Source organism: Pongo abelii, chromosome 17, assembly GCF_028885655.2.
Source record: "Pongo abelii isolate AG06213 chromosome 17, NHGRI_mPonAbe1-v2.0_pri, whole genome shotgun sequence".
In the NCBI taxonomy this organism is placed as follows: Eukaryota; Metazoa; Chordata; class Mammalia; order Primates; family Hominidae; genus Pongo; species Pongo abelii.
Window position 1 is genome coordinate 50530429 of NC_072002.2, and position 26119 is coordinate 50556547.

A 26119-nucleotide genomic window follows, 5' to 3' on the forward strand; every position below is an offset into this window, starting at 1 on the left:
CAGTGTCTTCTGCTCACATCCTCTCATGGAGTGCCATGAGACTTTGACACTCCTGCATGGAGGGCTGGGGATCCATGGGTCTTCCCCTAGAATCTGGGCTGATCTGTGACTCGCTCAGCTATGAGCGAGTGCCGGGAGGATGACACTGCATGGCTTCTAAGGCTAGATCAGAAGAGATGATGCCATATTGGCTTTGTTCCATGGGACACTAGCTTTTGAGCCTGGAGTTTCCCTGTCAGCTACTGTCTCGCACCCTGAGGCTGCTGTGCGTGCTGCAAGGATGCCAAGCCACACAGAGAGGCCAAGCTCAGGACTGTGGCTGGTGGTCCTAATTCTGAAGCCCTTCCAGCCTGTGGACCAGAAAGACCCAGGAGTAAAGGAGTCTCCAGATGATCCCAACCCCCAGATGCCAAACTACTCCCAGCCTTTGAGTCTTCCTAGCTGAGACTCCAGACATTTTGAGACAGAGAGGAGACATCTCCTTCATGCCCCGTTTGAATTCTTCCCACACTGTAGCCATGAGGTGCATAAAATGGTTGTTGTTTTATTCCCCCTAGTTTGGGTGGCCTACTTCACAGCAAAAGGAACTGGAATGGTGAATATGGGGGAGCGGGTGAGGGGCAGCCACGGGGACTCTAATTCAGCCTGGTGGGAGCTGGACAGGGGGTCGGGGGTCTCCCTAGGAGTTGCCTTGTGAAGGGAAACCTGACCTGGAGATGGAGTCGGCCAGGCCCAGTAGAGCTGCCAGGACTCACCTTAGAGCTGGGATACTCCTGAATTCACTAGCAGGTCTGCATGCCAGTGGGCCATTAGCCAAGGGTGAAGGAACAGAACTGTTCATGTGAAGCCCCTCACTTCAACCCAGAGAATGGCTTCTTCTCACACACCAGAGGAGAAGGCCAAAGTGAAGACTGCCGTGGTCTTGATAAGGGTCTGTGGGAGGCATCACTGCCCAGCCAAGATCCCTGGCTGACCACGCGGTGACCTCTGGCCACCCCACATGTGACTTCCCAGGGAGAAAAATTCAAAGGCTCACCCAGCTGAGCAAGATGTGTTTATTTTCCTGAGTGCAGTTCAGTGACTCCTCCTCCTGAATTCAGCCTGAGCCCCCAGGGCGAGGACTCTCACTGGGACCCCAGGCCTTTGGGGAATGGAGTCCTTGACTCACAGCCTGAAGGAGCTGGGGCAAACATCTCCAGGGGCTCAGTGAATGCGAACCACCTCCCAGAGCCTTCAGAGGGCAGGAAAGAGCTTTGGGAACTTCTGGACTGAAAAGCAATTCTGTGATTAAACCGAAAGTTGGAGAAAGTAGGAAAAGCAAATCAATTATACTCAGCATGGACACAGTAACACTTGCAGTCCACGCTGCGAGCTGAGGTGGGGCTGCTCGGAATAGCACTTTGCGGGGCCTGCTCTGTGGTCCAACCCTGTGCAGCTGATGCCAAGAAGCCACTGTCTCCAGCCCCACTGAAACATTTTAAACAATGTTTAACCTGTGATAGATCATTTTAGAGGACAATTCCAGACTTGTATCATCATTTTATTATTAGGAAAGAGAGGTCCAAATCCTGATCTGAATCTCTCAGAGTAAAACTGCACGTTGGTAATGGCTCATTCCATGTTACATTAAATCCGCAGGTGGACAAAATGGCCAGTCTTTACAACATCCACTTGCGAACTGGCTGCTTCTGTAACACCGGGGCCTGCCAGAGGCACCTGGGCATAAGCAACGAGATGGTCAGGAAGCATTTTCAGGTTGGTACAGGGCTCTGCGATCCAGACGCTGGTCAGCGAGACCCGGCAACACCTGTTGCTGCCTGCGTGTCTGGGGTGGGGGCTGCTGCTGCATACTCATTTCTCCACGCCTACTCTGTGCATGTACAAAGGAAAAGGAATACAAATGGAAAATGCTTCAAGAAGGCCAGGCGCAGTGGCTCACGCCTGTAATCCCAGCACTTTGGGAGGCCGAGGCAGGTGGATCACCTGAGGTCAGGAGTTCGAGACCAGCCTGGCCAACATGGTGAAACCCTGTCCCTATTAAAGATGCAAAAATTAGCCAGGCATGATGGCATGTGCCTGTAATCCTAGCTACTTGGGAGGCTGAGGCAGGAGAATTGTTTGAGCCCAGGAGGCGAGGTTGCAGTGAGCTGAGATCACACCATTGCACTCCAGCCTGGGTGACAGAGCAAGACTCCATCCCCCACCACCAAAAAAAAAAAAAAAAAAAAAGAAGAAGAAGCCGGGCGCAGTGGCTCATGCCTGTAATCACAGCACTTTGGGAGGCCGAGGTGGGTGAGTCACCTGAGGTCAGGAGTTCATGACCAGCGTGACCAACATGGAGAAACCCTCTCTCTACTGAAAATATAAAATTATCCAGGTGTGGTGGTGCATGCCTGTAACCCCAGCTAGTCGGGAGGCTGAGGCAGGAGAACTGCTTGAACCCGGGAGGTGGAGAGTGTGGTGGTGAGCTGAGATTCTGCCATTGTACTCCAGCCTGGGCAAAAAGAGCGAAACTCAGTCTCAAAAAAAAAAAAAGAAAGTGCTTCAAGATACTCTCTATAGCAGACTTTCGGATTCATTTTTTACTTTGAGGCCAACCATTTAAAGGCAAGGGAGGGGTGTTAACAAGGAATGTGTGAGGATGTGCCCTTACCTGGTTCAGCCCTCCTGAGGTACAGCCTCCAAGCTAGAGTTAGCTGACATCTGGGTTGGGTGCGGCGTGGAACTCTTCTAGGGCTCCAGGGATTCTGTGTCTCCCAGAATCCCCACCCTCCCTGTCTCTCCCCTGGGCTGAAGTTTTTCACTTCAGGGTATAGCCTGTTTTGAACCATTTCATTAGGAATAATTTGAGTGGCAAAGAGTGTTTATTGATCTGAGTTTCTAATTTGATTTTCCTTTGGTTGCCGTGAAATATTGTATATACTAGATCTCAACTAACCATGAACTGAGTTTTGTTTAAAAAGAAAAAGGGATAGGAGAGAAGGAGAGGGAGAAGATAGGAGAGGGGCAGGAGAAGAAATAGAGAGAGGGAGGCTCAGAACACAAACACAGCTCCAGATAGAATATTTGGTCCTATGGAACGCTGTGGCTCCATTTCTTCGGGTGTCTGACCCGGATCCAGCACCGAGGTTTGTCCAGGACTGCTCCATGCACTGTGCTTACCAGTGACCAACACCAGGCAGCCGGGCTCAGAGGCTGAGATTCTCCTGCCCTTCTTCCCCACCTCCCTGCAGGGGCACTCAAGCTGACCTTGGCCTTCACAGTGGCCCGGGGCTGGTCATTTGCAGGGGCAGCATCTCTGCCTTTCCCTGTTGCCAAGGGGCAGCTCTCAGGGATGCAGGCCTCCCCTCAGTACTGAGAGGCTAACGAGAGTGACCAGTGATGTTTCTCCCATCTCAGCCCTGGGTAGACCTTGAAGTTGACCCTTTGGTGCTCCTGAAACCTTAGTCTGTGTTTTGACCCCTCTGTGAGCTAGCCCTGTGCCTGGCTCTAGGAAAATGCTTTCCATGAAGTATTTCTATTAAACTTTTTAATGGCCCCTTGAGATTGATATTGGTCCCAATTTACAGCTGTGCAAAATGAGATCCAGAAAGTGGTCCCCTGCATGTAGAGAGCTGAACTATGTATGTCCCAGACGCACAGCACATATGTTAATGTTGCAGTTCTGTTTTCCTGGGTTAATTTTAAAATTAACAAAGTGTATTTTGCCAAACTGTTTCCAATGTCTCTATGAGAAAGGGGTCACTCTGGCTGATGCACTTCCCTCTTATCCTAGGCTGGTCACGTCTGTGGGGACAATATGGACCTCATAGATGGGCAGCCCACAGGATCTGTGAGGATTTCATTTGGATACATGTCGACGCTGGATGATGTCCAGGCCTTTCTTAGGTTCATCATAGACACCCGCCTGCACTCATCAGGGGACTGGCCTGTCCCTCAGGCCCATGCTGACACCGGGGAGACTGGAGCCCCATCAGCAGACAGCCAGGCTGATGTTACACTTGCTGTCATGAGCAGACGTAGCCTCTCCCCTCAGGAAGATGCCCTCACAGGCTCCAGGGTTTGGAACAACTCGTCTACTGTGAATGCTGTGCCTGTGGCCCCACCTGTGTGTGATGTCGCCAGAACCCAGCAGACTCCTTCAGAGAAAGCTGCAGGAGTCCTGGAGGGGGCCCTTGGGCCACACGTTGTCACTAACCTTTACCTCTATCCAATCAAATCCTGTGCTGCATTTGAGGTAAGGACTTTCACAGCAGCACAGAAAGTCTTCTCTTTGTTTACTCTATTTTTTGATAAAGTGAAGAAAAGCATGAAAAAAAAATCAAAATCATCCATCAGAGTGTTGCGGTGAGAAAAGCCATTCTCTCTCTCCCTTTCTTGGTCTGTGCTGACTTTTGAACATGACTGCTCACGGGTACTCCTGAGAGGACCCTGTTTCTGAGTGGTGAATGTGTCATTACTCTTATTAGTTATAGCTGCAACTTTCACTGAATGTGTGTGCTGGCTGTGTGCTGAAGCATTGTATGTGTTTATTTGTTTCATTTGATCCTTAAAATGGTGAAAGATGAGGTGGATAGTAATATTATCCCTATTTTATAGATATGGAGCCTGAGGGTTTTGAGGTTAAGCACTTTGCCCAGGTGACCTGAAGATACGTCAAAAGGACACAAGAGCCAGCTTGAAGGAGCTCCCATTGGCCAAGTCTTTGGCAATATGTACATCAAAATAAGTACTGATAGTGATGAGTGGTGAGCATTTGAGAAACACAGGAATCCATGAGTCCAGTAGAAAGTAAAAATGAATTAGCGAATAAATAGAGAAGAAGCTCAACCCTACTATAGGATACCAACTAATAAATCAATGATAGAATTTTAAAAACTACCACTTTGCAACCATCATGCCAATAATTGATTTAGGCAATAGTCATCAATAGATGCTAAATCTAATGAATGAAAATTTGATAAGTAACAGGATATCTGCATATTCTGAAAATATCTCTCCATAAAATACTTATTAATTAGTAAGTACCACCTACTTATTGATGAATTTTACAATGGAGAAACCTAATAGACCCCATGTTAACCAAGTAGCAAAAGTTGACATCACCAACATTGGGACGAATGAATGGGGTGTGTCTCCTGGGATGCACAGAGAAGAACATAGCGTTGGTCCTGTGGCATTCCTACCAAAAATGCAGAAATAATAAGGAAGCTCAGATAATCCCAAATTAAGAGACATTTAGCAAGGTAGCTGGACTGTACTCCTCAAAAACATCATGGTTGTGAAAGACAAGAGAAGACTGAAGGAGACTAGAGAGACCTGACAAATGTATGCAACGTGATATTCAATGCAGACAGCAGAGGTGGAATCTGAATGGAGTCTATTGGTTAGTTGTAATATCAGGTCAACAGTAATTCCTAATTTTGATGGTTGTACTGGGGTTATGTCAGAGAGTGTCCTTATACTTAGAATATGTACAGTAGAGTATTATGGGGGTGATGAGACATTATTTTGCAACTTATTCTCAAATGATTTAGAAAAGTCAACAATCAGAATTGGAGTGAAAGGTTTATGGGAGCTCCGTGCACTGTAACTACTTTTATTTAAGCTTAAAGTATATTAAAAATATTAAATTTTAATTTTTCTAAATTGTGGCATCAGTAAATAATATCACTTTTTTTTTTTGCATCTTTACTACTGAGGGTAGCTGGGCTCCCTTGTGTGTGCACTACAGGGACATCTATGACCAGTTCTGTGGTTGGAACTCTGAACCTTTGCCTTTGTCCACACCCTTCTTCAGCAGACAGCTGGCTCAGGAAAAGCCCTCATTGAAGGGACATTGCACCCGTGCTATCACACGCTGGTGCTGTTAAAACCTAACCTGTGGACAACCGCTCCTGCAAAGGGCAGGAGCAGGAAGCCAGCAGAGATGAAATTGGACTAATTCTCTCTGTACTCAGAGAAAGCATATCCTTGCTAAAATAAAGGTTCAAAGAAGAAACGAGATGAAGACGGAATTGGTCTAGTAGCTTAGGAAATAAGTGGAAGGGATGAATGAAACTTACAGAATGTAACCCACAGCTGTTTATTCCCAGCTAAACCCCCAGAGGGCTTAGGGAACCACCACGACATCTTGTGAGGATGCTGCAGCCTTTCCTCAATGTGGGCCTCTGTTTCTGAGCTTGGGCCCTTCTCACAATTACATGAAGCAGCTTCTATTGCTCCACAGCTGACCTTCCATACCAGAATGGTCAACCCAAAGAACATCATCTCCATTAGTTTAGGATCTCACCATCTTGCAAAAGCAGGATGGGGTGACAAGGCTTGGCATCTGTGGTAGGTGAACCCAGAGATGTGGTGGAAGGAGCGGCAGGAGGGAGCTGCTGGTGGGACGGCTACACCTCTTATACAGGGAAACTGTACTTCAGAGACCCTGATGGAAGGAAAACAAGCAAAGTTAGAAATAATCAATGCCTCTTGTTATTCTGTGATGTCAGCTTTTGATGCCTATTCCCACCTAACTGGTGGTTTTAATTTTTTCCATCAGCAGATTCTGTCAAATTCAATTTTACCTTTTATGGCTTTTTTTTTTTTCTTTTAGAGAAACACACCACCAGGAAGAACATTTGTACCTTATTTTCTGGGTCTTCGAAAAAGCCAGCTTCTTTTTGGGGAAACAGTTTAAAACTAGTTTCTCAGGGAGTTTTCTTCTGTGCTGAAAGATTTCTTACTTGCTACTCACTTTATTCATTGTTTCATTTGATTATTATTATTTTTTCAAGATGGGATCTCACTCTGTCTCCCAGGCTGGAATACAGTGCTGCCATCAAACTCACTGCAGTTTTGAACTCCTGGTCTCAAGCTATCCCCCTGCCTCTGCCTCTTGAGTAGCTGAGACTACAGGCACACACCACCATGCCCGGCTACTTTTTAATTTTCATTTTTTTAGAGACAGGGTCTTGCTATGTTGACCAGGCTGGTCTTGAACTCCTGGCCTCAAGTGATTGCCCTGCCTCAACCTCCCAAAGTGCTGGCATTACAGACATAAGCCACTATGCCCAGCTCTACTCACTTTATTTTATTTTATTTATTTGTTTTTTTGTTTATTTATTTATTTATTTATTTATTTTTGAGATGAAGTCTCGCTCTGTCGCCCAGACTGGAGTGCAGTGGTGCGATCTTGGCTCACTGCAAGCTCCGCCTCCCAGGTTCAAGCGATTCTCCTGCCTCAGCCTCCAGAGCAGCTAGGACTACAGGCGCCTGCCATCACGCCTGGCTAATTTTTGTATTTTTAGTAGAGATGGGGTTTCACCATGTCAGCCAGGATGGTCTTGAACTCCTGACCTCGTGATCTGCCCACCTCAGCCTCCCAAAATGCTGGGATTATAGGAATGAGCCACCATGCCTGGCTATTATTATTTTTATTTTTTTGACACAGAGTCTCACTCTTGTCGCCCAGGCTGGAGTGCAATGACATGATCTTGGCTCACTGCAACCTCCGCTTCCTAGATTCAAGCAATTTTCTCAGCTGATTTTTTATATTTTTCATAGAAAAATATGTCTATACTATTATGAAATACCTGGACAGGCACCACTGCTAAGGAAGGATATACAAGAGCAAAGAGGTGGGCGTGGTGGCTCATGCCACTAATTCCAGAACTTTGGGAGGCAAAGGCAGATGGATCACTTGAGGTCAGGAGTTTGAGACCAGCCTGGCTAACATGGTGAAACCCTGTCTTTACTAAAAACACAAAAATTAGCCGGGCATGGTGGCAGGTGCCTGTAATCCCAGCTACTCAGGAGGCTGAGGCAGGAGAATAGCTTAAACCCAGGAGGCAGAGGTTGCAATGGGCTGAGATTGCACCACTACACTCCAGTCTGGGTGACAGAGCAAGACTCCAATTTAAAAACAAACAAACAAATAAAATAGCAGCAAAAAAAGAGCAATGGCTGGAGCCAGCTGGGAAAGGAGGCTTGCTTTTCACTGTAGACTCTTGTACTCTCTGAATGTCAGGCATTACCTACTTAAAACATGGCTTGAAGTGGAGAAGGGTGGAGTGTGGACCTGGAGGCTGAATGGGAGATATCCAGCTCCTACATCATCTTCTTTGCATTGTCCTCTCTGTTTTAGTTTCTTCTCTTCCTCCCTTTCTTCCTTCCAGAGTAGGTGCTGAATTCATGAAGTCTATCTGTGTTTGTGTAGCCACTGTACAAACAGGTGAAGACCAACTTTGGGGAACCCTGGCCTAAGACACGTCTACCTTTTTGTTTAGGTAACCAGGTGGCCTGTAGGAAACCAAGGGCTGCTATATGACCGGAGCTGGATGGTTGTGAATCACAATGGTGTTTGCCTGAGTCAGAAGCAGGAACCGCGGCTCTGTCTGATTCAGCCCTTCATCGACCTGCAGCAAAGGATCATGGTCATCAAAGCCAAAGGTGGGAAAACTGCTTCATTTTCACAGACCAGCTCCCAAGAGCAGCTTTTATACTCACATGAAATACTCTACCAAGTGTTAGAATAACCCATCAGCCTGGGCAATACAGTGAGACCTCATCTCTACAAAAAAATAAAAAATTATCCTGGGCGTGGTAGCACGTGCCTGTAATCTCAGCTGCTCAGGAGGCCGAGGCACAAGAATCACTTGAACCCGGGAGGTGGAGGTTGCAGTGAACCGAGATCGTGCCATTGCATTCCGGCCTGGGCAACAGAGCAAGACCTCGTCTCAAGGGAAAAAATGGGTAAAATAACCTGAAAGTAAGGGAAATAGTGTCTAGGAAATGCAACAAAGAGTTTGTTCCCCTTGATTTTGGGAAATTTCGGGAGAGAGAAAGATCTGACAGTCCAATCAGACAGTAAAGAGGGGCCAGATGTGGTGGCTCACACTTGTAATCCCAGCACTGCCGAGGTGGGCAGATCACTTGAGGTCAAAAGTTCGAGACCAGACTGGCCAACATGACGAAACCCCTTCTCTACTAAAAATACATAAAGAAGCTGGGCATAGTGGCACACGCCTGTGATCCCAGCTGCTTGGGTACTTGGGAGGCTGAGGCAGGAGTATCGCTTGAGCCCCAGAGGTGGAGGCTGCAGTGAGCCCAGATCGCACCACTGCACTCCAGCCTGGGCGACAGAGGGTGATGATGTCTCAAAGAAAAAAAAAAAAAAAAAAAAAGAGGTATAAACTTTATATTAATTAGATGATGTCCTTTTTAGTTAAGTTTCTTTTATTTTCTTCACTCATCATCATGTATACTGCAGGCTTTAATTCGTCCTTGTTGATTTTGTTATGAGTGATATGAATGATCAAACCTATAGAAAAGTATAGGCCCGCTCTGTTTAGTAGAACTTTCTGTGATGATGAAAATGTTCAAATTATACCTTGTCCAGTTTAGTGGCCACCAGTCACTTGTGACTATTGAATTGTGGCTAGTGGGACACTAGAACTGAATTTTAAATTTTACTTAATTTTAATTAATTTAAATAGCTACATGTAGCTATGCTACAGTGTTGGACAGCACAGGTGTAAAGAATAATACACAATTACAGCATTCAATTTTAGCAAATCTTAACATTTGCCACATTTCCTTTAGGTCCTCCTCTTCCTCTTCCTTTTCTTTTTTAATATACATACATACATACATACATACATAAAACATTACATAGCAGTTGTGGTGCTGGGTTAAAAAAAGATAAAAGACATTACAGATACAGCAGAAATTTCCTGTGGACCTCTCCTGAGTCTTACTCCTCCTCCTTTCCCATCCCACTTACCATTTTTAGAACATTCCCATTTCCTCCCTAACTTGCAGTTGTACTTTTGTGATATATAACATTTCCATATATTCACGATTGTGTTTCTTGGCTGTAAGTGTTCTGTTCTGTTCTGTTCCCGTGGTTTATTTTTCCTTGAACCAAGAGGCCAGTGTTATTACTAGAGTTATAGAATGAGTCTTGATATCCCCTTTTTTTTTTTTTTTGAGACGGAGTTTCACTCTTGTTGCCCAGGCTGGAGTGCAATGGCATGACCTTGGCTCACTGCAACCTCTGCCTCCTGGGTTCAAACGATTCTCGTGCCTCAGCCTCCCGAGTAGCTGGGATTACAGGCATGCAGCACCACGCCTGGCTGATTTTGTATTTTTAGTAGAGACAGAGTTTCTCCATGTTGATAAGGCTGGTCTCGAACTCCCGACCTCAGGTGATCTGCCCACCTTGGCATCCCAAAGTGCTGGGATTACAGGTATAAGCCACTGCGCTGGCCCTAATATCCCATTTGTTTAAATTGTCTGTTGTCACATATTGCAGAATCTCTTTTAAGATTGAGTGGTATTCTGTTAAATGAGTATACCATATTTACTTTATTCATCTCTTAATGGACATTTAGATTGTATCCATATCTTGGCTATTGGAAATAAAGCTGCAATGAACATTGGGAGTGCTAATATCTCTTCAGTATCCTGGTTGAAATTATTTTGGATAAGTACCCAGAAGTGGGATCACTGGATCATTTGGTAGTTTTATTTTTAATTTTCTAAGGAATCTCAATATTGTTTTTCATATTGACTGAAAAATTTTACATACCCACCAGTGGTTGCAAGGGCTCAAGTTTTTTCCACATTCTCGCCAACACTTACTGTCTTTTGTTTGTTTTCTTTTGACGATAGCCATCCTGACAGGGGTAGAGTGATATCTCATTTTGATTTTAATTTGCATTTCCCTCATTATTAGTGATGTTAAACATTTTCCATATACCCATTGACCATTAGTACATCTTCTTTGGAGAAATACCTAGAAATACCTATTCAGGTCTTGAACCCATTTTTTTTTAAAATTTTATTTATTTATTTATTTATTTTAGAGACAGAGTCTTGCTCTGTCGCCCAGGCTGGAGTACAGTGGTGCGATCTCGGCTCACTGCAAGCTCTGCCTTCCAGGTTCACGCCATTCTCCTGCCTCAGCCTTCCCAGTAGCTGGGACTACAGGCGCCCGCCACTACGCCTGGCTAATTTTTGTATTTTTAGTAGAGACGGGGTTTCACTGTGTTAGCCAGGATGGTCTCGATCTCCTGACCTTGTGATCTGCCTGCCTCGGCCTCCCAGAGTGCTGGGATTACAGGCGTGAGCCATTGCTCCCAGCCACTAACCCATTTTTAAATTAGGTTATTTGGTTTTTTGTTTGTTTGTTTACTGCTGAGTTGTATGAGTTCCTTATATATCTTGGAGGTTAACTACTTTTTCAGATAAATGGTTTGAAAATATTTTCTCCCGTTCCACAGGTTGCCTTTTCGCTTTTTTAATTGTTCCCTTTGCTGTGCAGAAGCTTTTTAGTTGGATATAGTCCCATTTGTGTATTTTTATTTTTGTTATTTGTGCTTTGGGTGTCATATTCACAAAGTTATTGCCAAGACCAATGTCATGAAGTTTTTCCCCTATGTTTTCTTCCAGGAGCTTTACATTTTGCGATCTTGTGCTTAAATCTCTAATCCATTTTGGGTTGAAATTTTTGTATGATGTAAGATAAGGGTCCAATTTTATTCTTTTACATGTGGATATCCAGTTTTCCCAACACCATTTGTTGAAAAGATATCTTTTCTCCATCGTGTTTTCTTGACACCCTTTCCAAAGATCACCTAACCATATATGCATGGATTTATATCTGGACTCTCTATCCTGTTTCATTAGTCTATATATCTGTCTTTGTGCCAGTACCATACTGCTTTGATTACTATAGCTATAGTGATATATTTTAAAATCAGGAACTGTGACAACTCCAGCTTTGTTCTTCTTTCTCAAGATTAATTAGTTTATTTGTCATCTTTTGTGGGTCTATATGAATTTTAGGATTGTTCTTTCTATTTCGGTAAAAAAATGCCATTGCGATTTTGATAGGGATTGGATTGAATCTGTGGATTGCTTTGGGCTCTATAGACATTTTAACAATATTAATTCTTCTAATCCATGAACATGGAATGCCTTTCCATTTGTTTAATTTCTTGTTTGTGTCTTATTTAATTTCTTTCATCAATGTTTTGTAGTTTTCAGAATGTGAGTATTTCACCTCCTTAGGTAAGTTTCTTTTGTTCTTTTAAAAGAGATTTAGGGTCTCACTCTGTTGCCCAGACTGGAGTACAGTGGCATGATCACAACTCACTGCAGCCTTGAACTCCTGGGCTCAAGCAATCCTCCTGCTTCAGCCTCCTGAGTAGCTGGGACAACAGGCATGTGCCACCATGCCTGGTCTAGATGAGTTTATTTCTAGGTATTGTACTCTTTTTTTGTGCTATTATAAGTGGGATTGGTTTTCTTATTTCCTTTTCAGAGAGTTTGTTTTTAGTGTATAGAAATGCAATAGATTTTTGTATGTTGATGTGTATCCTGTATCCTGCAACTTTACTGAATTCATTTATTAGTTTAACAGTTTTTTAAAATGGAGTATTTAGAATTTTTTGAATATATAAGATCATGTTTTTTGATCAAACAAGGACAATTTTACTTCCCTTTTCCAATTTGAATGTCTTTTATTTCTTTTTCTTGCCTAATTGCTCTGACTAGAACTTCCAGTACTATGTCAAATAGTGGAGGCAAGAAAGGGCTTCTTTGCCTTGTTCCTGATCTTAGAGAAAAAGTTTTCAGTTTTCCGTCATTGAGTATAATGTTAGTTGTAGGCTTTTCATATGGCATTTATGATCTTGAGGTAACATGTTCTATTCCTAGGTTATTGAGTTTTTATTATGACAGGGTGCTGAATTTTGTCAAATGCTTTTTCTGTGTCCATTGAGATGATTATGTAATTTTCTCCTCTATTCTGTTAATGTAGTAGGTCACATTAATTGATTTTCATATGTTGAATCGTCCTTACATCCCAGGAATAAAGCTCACTTTCTCATGGTGTATGATCCTTTTAATGTACTGTTAGATTCCGTTTTGTTGAGGATGTTTGTGTTTATATTCATCAGGGATATTGGCCTGCAGTTGTCTTTGCCTGCCTTTAGTATCAAGATAATGCTGGCCTCATAAAATGAGTTTGGGAATGTTCCCTCCTCTTAGTTTTTAAGTAGAGTTTGAGAAGATTTAGTATTAATTCTTCTTTAAATATTTGATAGCATTCACCAGTGAAGCCATTTGGATGTAGGCTTTTCTTTGTTGAGAGGTTTTTGATTACTGATTCAATCTTCATACTAGTTGTAGGTTTGCTCAGGCTTTATTTTGTTCATGTTTAGTTTTGATAGATGGTATGTTTTTAGGAATTTATTCATTTCTTCTAGGTTATCCAGTTTGTTGGCATATAGTTGATTATAGTAATCTCTTGGAATATTTTATTCTTGTGGCATTATTTATAGTGTCTCATTTCATTTCACATTTTGAGTTTTCAATTTTTCTTTTCTTTTTTTTTGTTTTGTTTGTTTGTTTTTGAGACGGAGTCTCATTCTGTCGCCAGGCTGGAGTGCAGTGGCATGATCTTGGCTCACTGCAACCTCCGCCTCCTGGGTTCAAGTGATTCCCCTGCCTCAGCCTCCCGAGTAGCTGGGACTACAGGTGCGCACCACCATGCCCAGCTAATTTTTGTACTTTTTGTAGAGAGAGGGTTTCACCATGTTGGCCAGGATGGTCTCGATCTCTTGACCTCGTGATCTGCCTGCCTTGGCCTCCCAAAGTGCTGAGATTACAAGCGTGAGCCACCGCGCCCGGAGAGTTTTCTATTTTTCTTAGTCTAGATAAAAGCTTGTCAGTTCTGTTTTTCAAAAATCCAACTTAGTTTTGTTAATGTTTTCCATTTTTCTATTTTATTTATTTCCGTTGCAATCTTTGTTGTTTCCTTCCTTGTGCTACATTTGGGTTTACTTTGTTCTCCTTTTTCTGGCTCCTTGTGGTGTAAAATTAGGTTGTTTGAGATCTTTCTTCTTTTTTACTGTAGACACTTACTTCCATGAGCTTACTATTTAGTACTGCTTTTGCCATATCCCATAAATTTTGATATTTTATGTTTTCGTTTGTCTTTGGTATTTTATAATTTTTAAAATTTTCTTCTCTGATCAAATGGTCATTTAAGAGTGTGTTGTTTCATTTCCACATATTTGTGAATTTTTCCATTTTCTTGCTGCTACTATTTCTAGTTTCATTTCACTGTGGTCAGAAACTTGATATGATTTCAGTCTTTTTAAATTCATTGTCTTTTTTTTTTTTTTTAAGTCTTGTTTTAAGACCTAACGTGATCTATCCTGGAGAAAGATGCGTGTGTGCCTTAGAAGAATGTGTATTCTTCTGCTGTTGGGTGAAACGTTTTATGTATGTTTGTTAGGTCCATTTGGTCTACAGTATGATTCAAGTCCTCCTTTTCCTTATTGATCTTCAGTTTGCATGTTCTGTCCATTATTGAATTTATTTTTGTTTTGCTGTCTATTTCTCCTTTCGGTTCTGTCAATATTTGCTGTATGTATTTAGGTGCTCTGATGTTGGGTGCATATATAACTGTTATATATTCCTGGTGGATTGATCGTTTTATCATCATAAAATGTCCTTCCTTATCTCTTGTGACAGTTTTTGACTTAAAGTCCATTTTAATGGATATAATTATAGCCACTCCTACTCTCTTTTGGTTACCATTTGCATGGAATATCTTTTTCCATCTGTTTACTTTCAGTCTATGTATATCCTTAAACCTATAGTCAGTTCCTTTTAAACAGCATACAGTTGGGTTTTTTTTTTTTTATGTCTTTTTATGCTTTTTTTTTTTATTCAGCCACTCTAAGTCTTTCGATTGGAGAGTTCAATCAAATACATTTAGAGTAATTATTGATAAGGATTTAATATTGCCATTTGGCTAGTTGTTTTCTGTTAGTCTTATAGTTCTTTTGTCTGTCTTTTCACCTCTTGCTGTCTTTGTGTTTTGTTGATATTTTATATTGATGGGCTTTAATTCCTTTGTCTTTTCCTTTTTGTGTAACTTCTATAGTTTTTTTTTTTTTTTTGGTGTGTAGTTATTTCAAGGCTTACATAAAATATCTTAGAGTTATAGCAGTCTGTTTTAAGCTGACAGCAAGTTTAATCACATACATAACTCTACACTTTAAGCTTTGCTCCCCATACTTTACGTATGGTTGTCAGGATTTAATCTATTCATAATGTGTATCTTTTTTTTTTTTTTTGAGACAGGGTCTTGCTCTATTGCCCAGGCTGGAGTACAGTGGTGTGATCTTGACTCACTGCAAACTCTGCCACCTAGGCTCAAGCAATCATCCCACCTAAGCCTCCTGAGTAGTCCTAAGCTAAGTCCTAAGCAGACACATGCCACCATGCCTGGCTAATTTTTGTATTTTTTTTTTAGAGACAGGGTTTCACCATGTTGCTCAGGTTGGTCTCGAACTCCTGAACTTAAGCAATCCATCTTCCTTGGCCTCCCAAAGTGTTGGAATTATGGGCATGAGCCACCACCCCTGGCCCATATTTGTATCTTTTAACACATATGTGTATATTTTAAGAGATGTGGTCTCACTCTGTTGCCCAGGCTGGAGTGCAGTGACATGATCATAGCTCATTACAGCTTTGAACTCCTGGGTTCAAGTGATCCTCCTGCCTTACCCTACCAAGTAGCTGGGGCTACTGATATGTGCTGCCATGCCCAGCTAATTTTTTTTTTTTTTGAGATGGAGTCTCGCTCTGTCATCCAGGCTGGAGTACAGTGGCATGATCCCAGCTCACTGCAACTTCTGCCTCCTGGGTTCAGAGATTCTTCTCCCTCAGCTTTCCGGGTAGCTGGGATAACAAGTGCATGCCACCACACCCAGCTAATTTTTGTATTTTTAGTAGAGATGGGGTTTCACCATGTTGGCCAGGCTGGTCCTGAACTAACCTCAGGTGATCTGCGTGTCTCGGCCTCCCAAAGTATGGGGATTATAGGCGTGAGCCATTGTGCCTGGCCCATGCCCAACTAAATTTTTAAAACTTTTAAAAAGATGAGTTCTCTCCAATCTAGGCAATACCATTCAGGACATAAGCAAGGGCAAAGATTTCATAGTGAAGACAGCAAAAGCAATTGCAACAAAAGCAAAAATCGACAAATGGGATATAATTAAACTAGAGAGCTTCTGCACAGCAAAAGAAATGATCAACAGAGTAAACAGACAGCCTATAGAATGGGAGAAAATTTTTGCAAACTATGCATCTGACAAAGGTCTATATCCAGCATCTATAAGGAACTTAAACAAATTTACAAGAAACAACCCCATAAAAAGTAGGCAAAGAACATGAGCAGACACTTTTCAAAAGAAGACATATATGCAGCCAACAATCATATGAAAAAAAGCTCAACATCACTGATATTAGAGAAATGCAAATCAAAACCACAGTGAGATATCATCTAACACCAGTCAGAATGAGTATTATTAAAAAGTAAAAAAATAACAGTTGCTGAAGAGGTTGTAGAGAAAAAGGAATGCTTATACACCATTGGTGGGACTGTAAATTAGTTTAGCCATTGTGGAAGATAGTGTGGTGATTCCTCAAACACCTAAAGACAGAAATACCATTTGACCCAGTAATCCCATTACTGGGTATATACCCAAAGAAATATAAATTATTCTATTATAAAAACACATGCATGCATATGTACATTTGTGACACAATTCACAATAGCAAGGACATGGAATCAACTTAAATGCCCATCAATAATAGACTGGATAAAGAAAATGTGGTACATATACATGATGGAATACTATGCAGTCATAAAAAAGAATGAGATCATGTCTTTTTCAGGGACATAGATGAAGCTGGAGGCCATTAGCCTTAGCAAACCAACACAGGAACAGGAAACCAAATACCACATGTTCTCGCTTATAAATGGGAGCTAAATGATGAGAACACATGAACACATAGAGGGGAACAATAGACACTGAGACCTACAGGAGGGTGGAGGGTGAGAGGATGGGGAGGATCAGGAAAAATAACTAATGAGTATTAGGCCTAATACCTGCATGATGAAATAATCTGTATAACAAACCCCCATAATGCAAGTTTACCTATGTAATAAACCTGCACTTGTACCCCGGAACTTAAAAGTTTTTTTAAAAAAAAGATGAGATCTCACCATGTTTCCCAAGCTGGTTTCAAACTCCTGGCCTCGAGAAATCCTTCTGCCTCAGCCCCCTACTAGCTGGGATTACAAGCATTAGCCATTGTGGACTGTGTGTATTTTAACCTATTTTTGTAGTTATTCTTTAATACTTTTGTCTTTTGACTTATTTTTGACATATTTTTGTAGCTATTTTAAATATTTTTGTCTTTTGACCTTTATGCTAGGATTAAAAATAAGTTACCCACTACCAATAGTAACATAATATTATTTATTTGTCTACATATTTACTTTATAGCAAATTTCATGCTTTCTTATGCTATTGTGTTGTTGTTTAGTGTCTTTTAGTTTCCACTTGAGGAACTTTCTTTTGCCTTTTTTATAAATCAGGTCTAGTAATGATAAATTTTCTCAGCTTTTGCTTGGTATGGTATTCTTGTTGGCAGGTTTGTTTCTTTTAATAGTTTGAATATATCATCCTACTTTGTCTGGCCTACAAAATTTCTGCTGAAAAAAATCTACTGATTGTATTATGAGGGTTCCCTTGTATATGACAAGTCAGTTTTCCCTTGCCTTTTTCCTTCCTTTTGACTTTTGGCAATCTGATTATATGTGTCTTGGCGTGGATTTTTTAAGATTTATCTTATTTGGTATCTGTTGGGCTTTTTGAATTTGGATGTCCATTTTTTTTCCTGGATTTGGGAAGTTTTCAGCCATTATTTCTTTGAATAAGCTTTCTTTTCTTTTCTCACTCTTTTCAACTTTTTAGACTCCCATAATGTATATATTGGTCCACTTGATGATGTCTCATAATTCCCCTAGGCTTACTTCACCCTTTTAAATTTTTACTTCTTTTTGCTCCTCTGACTGAATTATTTCCAATGACCTGTCTTCAAGTTTGCTTATCTTTTCTTTTGCTGATCTAGTCTGCTGTTGAACCTCCCTTATAATAAATTTTTTAGTTCAGTTACTGTGTCCTTCACCTCCATGATTTCTATCTGGTACTTTTAACATTTTCTATTTCCTTGTCGAACTATTAATTTTGTTCATACACTCTTCTCTTGACTTTGGTGACTGTCTTTATAGAGTTATTTTAAACTCTCTGTCAGGTAAACCATATTACTCTGTTTCATTAGGGTCAGTTGCTGGAAATTTATCTTGTTCTTTTGTTTGGAACATCTTTGCCTGATTCTTCATTCTCCTCAAGTGTCTGTGTTGGTGTCTGTGCATTACTTGTTTGTCTGTTTGTTTCAAGACATCTTGCTCTGTCACCCAGGCTGGAGTACAGTGGCACGATCTCGGCTTACTGCAACCTTTGCCTCCAGGTTTCAAGCGATTCTCATGCCTCAGCCTCCCAAGTAGCTGGGTTTACAGCTGGTGTGCACTACTACACCAGGCTAATTTTTTTGTATTTTTAGAGATGGGATTTCACCATGTTGGCCAGGCTGGTCTCGAACTCCTGACCTCAGGTGATCCACCCACCTTGGTCTCCCAAAGTGCTGGGATTACAGACATGAGCCACTGTGCCCAGCCTGTGTCTATGCATTAGACAAAGCAAGCAACTCTCCTAGTCTTCACTGACTGGCCTCATAAAAGAAGACCCCTACCAATCAGATTGGCCAGAGATTCAGGGGGTCACTAACAACTCTTTCCTCCCTTAGGAGAATCAGCAACTATGTTTTCTATATGCTTACGGTGTGATGAGCACTGGGGAGCTCAAGATGCTACCTCCATTCTCTTGTGAGTGGCTTCACTGTGCCAGGCCCATCAGAGCTCTAAGACTGAGAAGACAGAAGCCAGTCCTCTAGGGAGCTCTCTTGAAGAGGTTGGGGTGCTAGACACACAAACCAGCCCCTTCTCTTCCCTGAGTGAAGCTGAGAGCGAGGGGCTCTCTTCCTGATTGTATGGCACTGCACCATGGGCCAGGTGTCTGTGGAGAAGGTGCTGGAAGTCTCCCTACCAGTTTCAGTGAGTCTGGTTTCATGTTCTTTTGGGGTTCAGGAGCCTTTCAATTAGGTTCTGATTTCCATGTCATCTTCTAATAATGATAGTTTTGTACCTTTCTTTTTCATTTTTATTTGTTTATTTTTGTCTTACTGCATTTGTTAATCTTTCCTATATAATGAGGAATGGAGCACTGATGGAAGACATTCTTCTTTATTACCAACTTGAGTGGAATGCTTCTGAAGTTTCAAAAATAAGAATGATGTTTATTGTAGGTTTTTGATTGATTTATTTTATCAGGCTAAAGTAGTTCTTTTCTTATTTTGCCAAAAGTTTTATCATGACTAAATTTATTTCTTACTGAATGCTTTTTCTGCATTTGTTTATCATATTTTTTCCCATAATCTATTAATGTTATGTATTACATTACCAGATTGTCTATAACTGAGCTATATATTTGGTATCTTAAGGAAAAAGTACACTTGGCAATGACTTTCTAATACATTGCTGGGTTTGGTTTGCTAATATTTTGGTGATGTTTGTCTCTGTTTTTATCAGTGAGAGTGATTATAGCCCATTGTTATTAAATTATTCTTGTTCAAGTTCAAGTACCCAGGATATTAACATACGTTAATTATTGTTATTTTGAACTGTTACCTATGCATGTTACGCACTCCTTTATATATATGATGTGTATAACAAAGAAAAAAGAATAGCTTTCCAACTCTACTGACATAGTAAGGTTTTTGTTTGTTTGTTTGTTTGTTTTTTAGCAATAACGATGATTGATGCAGGAATCCAATTTGATGCTAACTCCTAGAGGCTACTGAGATTTGACACTCTATACTGATATCTTTATAGAATGAACCTTCATGCTTGTCTGTCTATTTCTAAAGGATTGAAGGTAGCTTAGAGAACAATGACCCACGATGTGGATGATCCAGAAGTAGAGAAATCTTTCAAAATAATTTATAGAGTGTCCCTGGGGCCTTGGATGTGATCGCCCCCATTCAGGCTCTTCCATAAAAAACTTGCTCAGTGCACATACTATTGGTGGCACTGATAATGATGAAGAAAGTCTTCATGTTATAAAAAGATTTCTAAGACCCAGGCACTTCCTTGATCCAACCAAATTCTAGTGTCATTAAAATCTTTCTTTGTTGTTTTTGTTTTTTTGAGACATGTTCTCACTCTGTCACCCCCGCTGGAGTGCAGTGGCACAATCTCAGCTCACTGCAACCTCCATCTCCTGGGCTCAAGCCTCAAGCGATCCTGCTACCTCAGCCTCCCGAGTAGCTGGGACCACAGGCATGTGCCACCACATCTAGCTAATTTTTTATATTTTCAGTAGAGATGGGGTTTTGCCATGTTGCCCAGGCTGGTCTGAAACTTCTGAGCTCAAGCAATCCACCTGCCTCGGCCTCTGAAATTGCTGGGATTCCAGGTATGAGCCACCATGCCTGGCCTTAAAATTATTTTATATTTCATAATAATGGGCTTTGATTTACATAGTTATTCATTTTTAATTTTGAACAGATACAGTAATTGTACATATTTATGGTGTACAATGTGATACTTTGATACATGCATACAATATGTAATAATAAAATCAGTGTAATGGTCAAATCAGTGTAATTATATAGCATATTCGTCACCTCAAATATTTATCATTTCTTTGTGTTGAGGATGTTTAAAATCCTCTTTTCTAGCTATTTTGAAATATTTAATAAATTATTGTTAACCATAGTCACCCTATTGTGCTACAGAATACTAGACCTTATTCCCCTTATATACCTGTAATTTTGTACCCATTAACCAACCTCTACCTATCCCCTTCTTTCTCCTACCCATCCCTGCTTTTGGTAACCACTATTCTACTCTTTACTTCTATGAGATCAACTTAAAAAATTCCCACATATGAGTGAGAACATGCAGTATTTGTCTTTTTATGCCTGGCTTATTTTACTTAACATAATGTCCTTTAGGCTCATCCATGTTGCTGCAAATAACATAATTTCCTTCTTTTTACGGCTGAATAATATTCCATTACACACACACACACACACACACACACACACACACATTTTCTTTATCCATTCATTCATTGACGAACACTTAAGTTGATTCCATAACTTGGCTATTGTGAATAGTGCTGCAATAAAAATGGGAATGCAGATATATCTTAAACATACTGATTTTCCTCTCCTTCGTTATTATTATTATTATCACTTCAATAGTTTTTGGGAAACAGGTGGTGTTTAGGTACATGGATAAGTTCTTTAGGTGGGATTTCTGAGATTTTGGTGCACTCATCACCCGAGCAGTGTACACTGCACCCAGTTGGTAGTCTTTTATCTCTCAACTCCCCTCCCACCCTTTTCTGCAAGTCCCCAGAGTCCATATGTCATTCTTATGTCTTTATGTCCCCATAGCTTATTTTCCACTTATAAGAGAGAACATACAATGTTTTGTTTTCCATTCCTGAATTACTTCCCTAAAAATAATGGCCTCCAACTCTATCCAGGTTGTTGCAAATGCCATTATTTAGTTCCTTTTAATGGCTAAGTAGTATTCCATGGTGTTTGTGTGTGTGTATACACACATCACATTTTCTTTATCCACGCATTGGCTGATGAGCATTTAGGCTGATTCCATATTTTTGCAATTGTGAATTGTGCTGCTATAAACATATGTGTACAAATGTCTTTTTTATATAATGACTTCTTTTCCTCTGGGTAAATACCCAGTAGTAGGGTTGCTGGATCAAATGGTAGTTCTACTTTTAGTTCTTTAAGGAAACTCCGTATTGTTTTCCATAGTGGTTTTACTAGTTTACATTCCCACCAGCCGTGTAAAGTGTTCCCTTTTCACCACATCTATGCCAGCATCGATTATTTTTCAATTTTTAAATTACGGTCATTCTTGCAGGAGTAAGGTGGTATTACATTGTGGTTTTGATTTGCATTTCCTTGATAATTAGTAATGATGAGCATTTTCTCATGTTTGTTGGCCATTTGTATATCTTCTTTTGAAAAATTTCCATTCATGTCCTTAGCCCACTTTTTGATGAGATTATTTGTTTTTTGTTGCTGATTTGTTTGAGTTCCTTGTAGATTCTGGATATTAGTCCTTTGTCAGATGCATGGTTTGCAAATATTCTCTCTCACTTTGTGGATTGTCTCTACTTTTCTGGGTATTTCTTTTGCTGTGCAGAAGCTTTTTAAATTAGGTCCCATCTATTTATCTTTGTTTTTGTTGCATTTACTTTTGGGTTCTTGGTCATGAATTCTTTGCTTACCCCAATATCTAGAAGGGTTTTTCCAATGTTACCTTCTAGGATTTTTATGGTTTCATGTCTTAGATTTAAGTCTTTGATCAATCTTCAGTTGATTTTTGTATAAGGTGAGAGATGAGGATCCATTTTCATGTTTTTACATGTAGCTTGCCAGTTATCCCAGCACCATTTGTTGAATAGGGTGTCCTTTCTCCACTTTGTTTTTGTTTGCTTTGTCGAAGATCAGTTGGCTGTAAGTATTTGGCTTTATTTCTGGGTTCTTTATTCTGTTCCACTGGTCTGTGTGCCTGCTTTTTAATACCAGTGCCATGCTGTTTTGGTAACAGTAGCCTTGTAGTATAGTTTGAAGTTGGGTAATGTGATGCCTTCAGATTTTTCTTTTTGCTTAGTCTTGCTTTGGCTAAGTGGGCTATTTTTTTGTTTCCATATGAATTTTAGGATCATTTTTTCCTAGTTCTGTGAATAATGATGATGGTATTTTGATGGGAATTGCATTGAATTTGTAGATTTCTTTTAACAGCATGGTCATTTTCACAATATTGATTCTAGCCATCTATGAGCATTAGTCCATTTGTATTGTTGTATTAGCCTGTTTTCACATTGCTATAAAGAAATACCTGAGACTGGGTAATTTATAAAGGAAAGAGGTTCAATTGACTCACAGTTTTAAATGGCTGGGGAAGCCTCAGGAAACTTACAATCATGATGGAAGGCAAAGGGAAGTGAGGACCTTCTTCACATGGTGGCAAGAGGGAGAAGGGCAAAGGAGGAACTTCCAAACATTCATAATACCATCAGATCTCATGAGAACTTACTCACTATCATGCGAACAGCATGGGGGAAACTGTCCCCATGATCGAATCACCTCCCTCCCTTGATACCTAGGGATCACAACTTGAGATGATATTTGGATGGGGATACAGAGCCAAACCATATTATTCTGCCCCTGGCCCCTCCCAAATCTCATGTCTTTTAACATTTCAAAAGCAATCATGCCTTCTCAACAGTACCCCAAAATCTTAACTAATTTCAGCATTAACTCGAAAGTCCACAGTCCAAAGTCTCATCTGAGACAAGGCAAGTCCCTTCCACCTAGGGGCCTGTAAAAGAAAAAACAAGTTAGTTCCTTCCAAGATATAATGGGGTACAAGAATTGTGTAAATGTACCCATTTTAAATGGGAGAAATTGGCCAAAACAAAGGGTCTGCAGTCTCCTTGTAAGTCTGAAATCCAGCAGGGCAGGCATTAAATCTTAAAGGTTCAAAATGATCTTCTTTGACTCCATGTCTCACATCCAGATCACACTGATGCAAGAGGTGGGCTCCCATGGCCTTGGGCAACTTCTTCATGGGCTGAAGTTGAGTGATGGGGCTTTTCCAGGTGCACAGTGCAAGCTGCTGGTGGATCTATCATTCTGGGGTCTGCAGGACAGTGGCCCTCTTCTCACAGCTCCACTAGGCAATGCCCCTGTGGGGACTCTGTGGAATCTCCAATTTCACATTACCCATCTGTGCTGCTCTAGCAGAGGTTCTCCATGAGGGATCTACCCCTGTGCAGACTTCTGTCTGGATATCCAGGCATTTTCTCACATCCTCTGAAATCTAGGTGGAGGTTACCAAATCTCAGTTCTTGACTTTTGTGTACCCACAGGCCCAATACCACATGGAAGCCACCAAGGCTCAGGGCTTGCACCCTCCGAAGCAATAGCCCAAGCTGTACCTTGGCCCTTTTAGCCACAGCTGGATTGCGAGTGGCCAGGATGCAGGGCACCAAATCCTGAGGCTACACACAGCAGTGGGGCCCTGGGCCTGACCCACGAAGCCATTTTTTTCCTCCTAGGCCTCCGGGCCGTGATGGGAAGTGCTGCTACCAGGATCTCTGACATGCCCTGGAGACAATTTTCCCCATTGATTTGGCAATTAACATTCGGCTCCTGGTTACTTATGCAAATTTCTGCAGCAGGGTTGAATTTCTCCCCAGAAAATGGGTTTTTCTTTTCTATAGCACAGACTGCGAATTTTCCAAACTCTTATGCTCTGCTACCCTCCCCTTTTAAATATAAGTTCCAATTTCAGATCATCTCTCTCAAGTTCAAAGTTCCACAGATCTCTAGGGCAGGGGCAAAATGTTACCAGTCTCTTCGCTAAAGCATAGCAAGGTGACCTTTGCTCCACTTCCCCACGAGTTCCTCATCTCTATCTGAGACTCCCTTAGCCTGGACTTCACTGTCCACATCACTATCGGCATTTTGGTCAAAACCATTCAACAAGTCTCTAGGAAGTTCCAAACTTTCTGACATCTTCCTGTCTTCTTAGCCCTCCAAACTGTTCTAACCTCTGCCCATTACCTAGTTCCAAAGTCTCTTCCACATTTTCAAGTATCTTTGTAGCCATGCCCCAAACTCCTGGTACCAATTTACTGTATTAGTCCATTTTCACACTGCTATAAAGAAATATCTGAGACTGGGTAATTTATAAAGGAAGCAGTTTAATTGACTCACAGTTCCACATGGCTGGATAGGCCTCAGGAAACTTACAATCATGGTGGAAGGTGAAGGGGAAGCAAGGACATTTTTCACATGGTGGCAGGAGAGAGAAGGGGGTAGGAGGAACTTCCGAACACTTATAAAACCATCAGATCTCATGAGAACTCACTGTCATGAGAATATCATAGGGGAAACTGCCCCTGTGATCCAATCACCTTCCTCCCTTTATGAGTGGGGATTACAATTCAAGATGAGACTTGGATGGGGACATAGTGCCAAACCATATCACATGTGTTTCCATTTGTTTGTGTCATCTATGATTTCTTTCAGCAGTGTTTTGTAGTTTTCCTTGTAGGTATCTTTACCTCCTTGGTTAGGTATATTGCTAAATATTTTAATTTTTTTTGCAGCTGTGGTAAAAGGGAATGAGTTCTTGATTTGATTCTCAGCTTTGTCACTGTTGGTGTATAGCAGTGCTACTGATTTGTGTACATTGATTTTGTATCCTGAAACTTTACTGACTTCATTTATCAGATCTGGGAGCTTTTTGGATGAGTCTTTAAGGTTTTTTAGTATACAGTTGTATCATTGGCAAACAGGGACAGTTTGACATCCTCTTTACCGATTTGGATGCCCTTTATTTCTTTCTCTTGTCTGATTGTTCTGGCTACAACTTTGCTGAGGGTTTTAATCATAAAGCATTGCTGGATTTTGTTAAATGTTTTTTCTGCATCTATTGAGATAATCACATGATTTTTGTTTTTTACTCCTGTTTATGTGGCATATCACATTTATTGACTTATGTAAGTTAAACTTACATAAACTGCATCACTGGTATGAAACCCAGTTGATCATGGTGTATTATCTTTTTGATATACTGTTGAATTTAGTTAGCTAGGATTTTATTGAGGATTTTTGCATCTATATTCATCAGGGATATTTGTCTGTAGTTTTCTTTTTTTTGTTGTTATGTCCTTTCCTGGTTTTGGTATTAGGGTGATACTGGCTTTATAGAATGATTTAGGGAGGATTCCCTCTGTCTCTGCCTTTCGAAATAGTTTCAGCAGGATTGGTACCAGTTCTTCTTTGAATGTCTGACAGAATTCAGCTGTGAATCCACCTGGTCCTGGACTTTTTTTTGTTGGCAGTTTTTTTATTACCATTTCAGTCTCGCTACTTGTTATTGGTCTGTTCATAGTTTCTATTTCTTCCTGGTTTAATCTAGGAGGGTTGTATATTTCCAGGAATTTATCCATCTTCTCTAGGTTTTCTAGTTTGTGTGCATAAAGGTGTTCATAGTTGCCTTGAATGATCTTTTGTATTTCTGTGGTTT

The 26119-nt window shown here is 41.1% G+C and overlaps 1 protein-coding gene across 2 annotated transcripts in view; it reads left to right on the forward strand.

The window, feature by feature from the left end:
• Window positions 1–26119, forward strand: part of MOCOS (molybdenum cofactor sulfurase) — a 75084-nt gene that overhangs the window by 23992 nt on the left and 24973 nt on the right. For both annotated transcript variants that reach the window (XM_024236071.3, XM_054538204.2), the window contains exons 7-9: window positions 1639–1755; window positions 3776–4237; window positions 8274–8436. In XM_024236071.3, the coding sequence (XP_024091839.2) occupies window positions 1639–1755; window positions 3776–4237; window positions 8274–8436 (742 nt within the window). The remainder of the gene's footprint in view (window positions 1–1638; window positions 1756–3775; window positions 4238–8273; window positions 8437–26119) is intronic.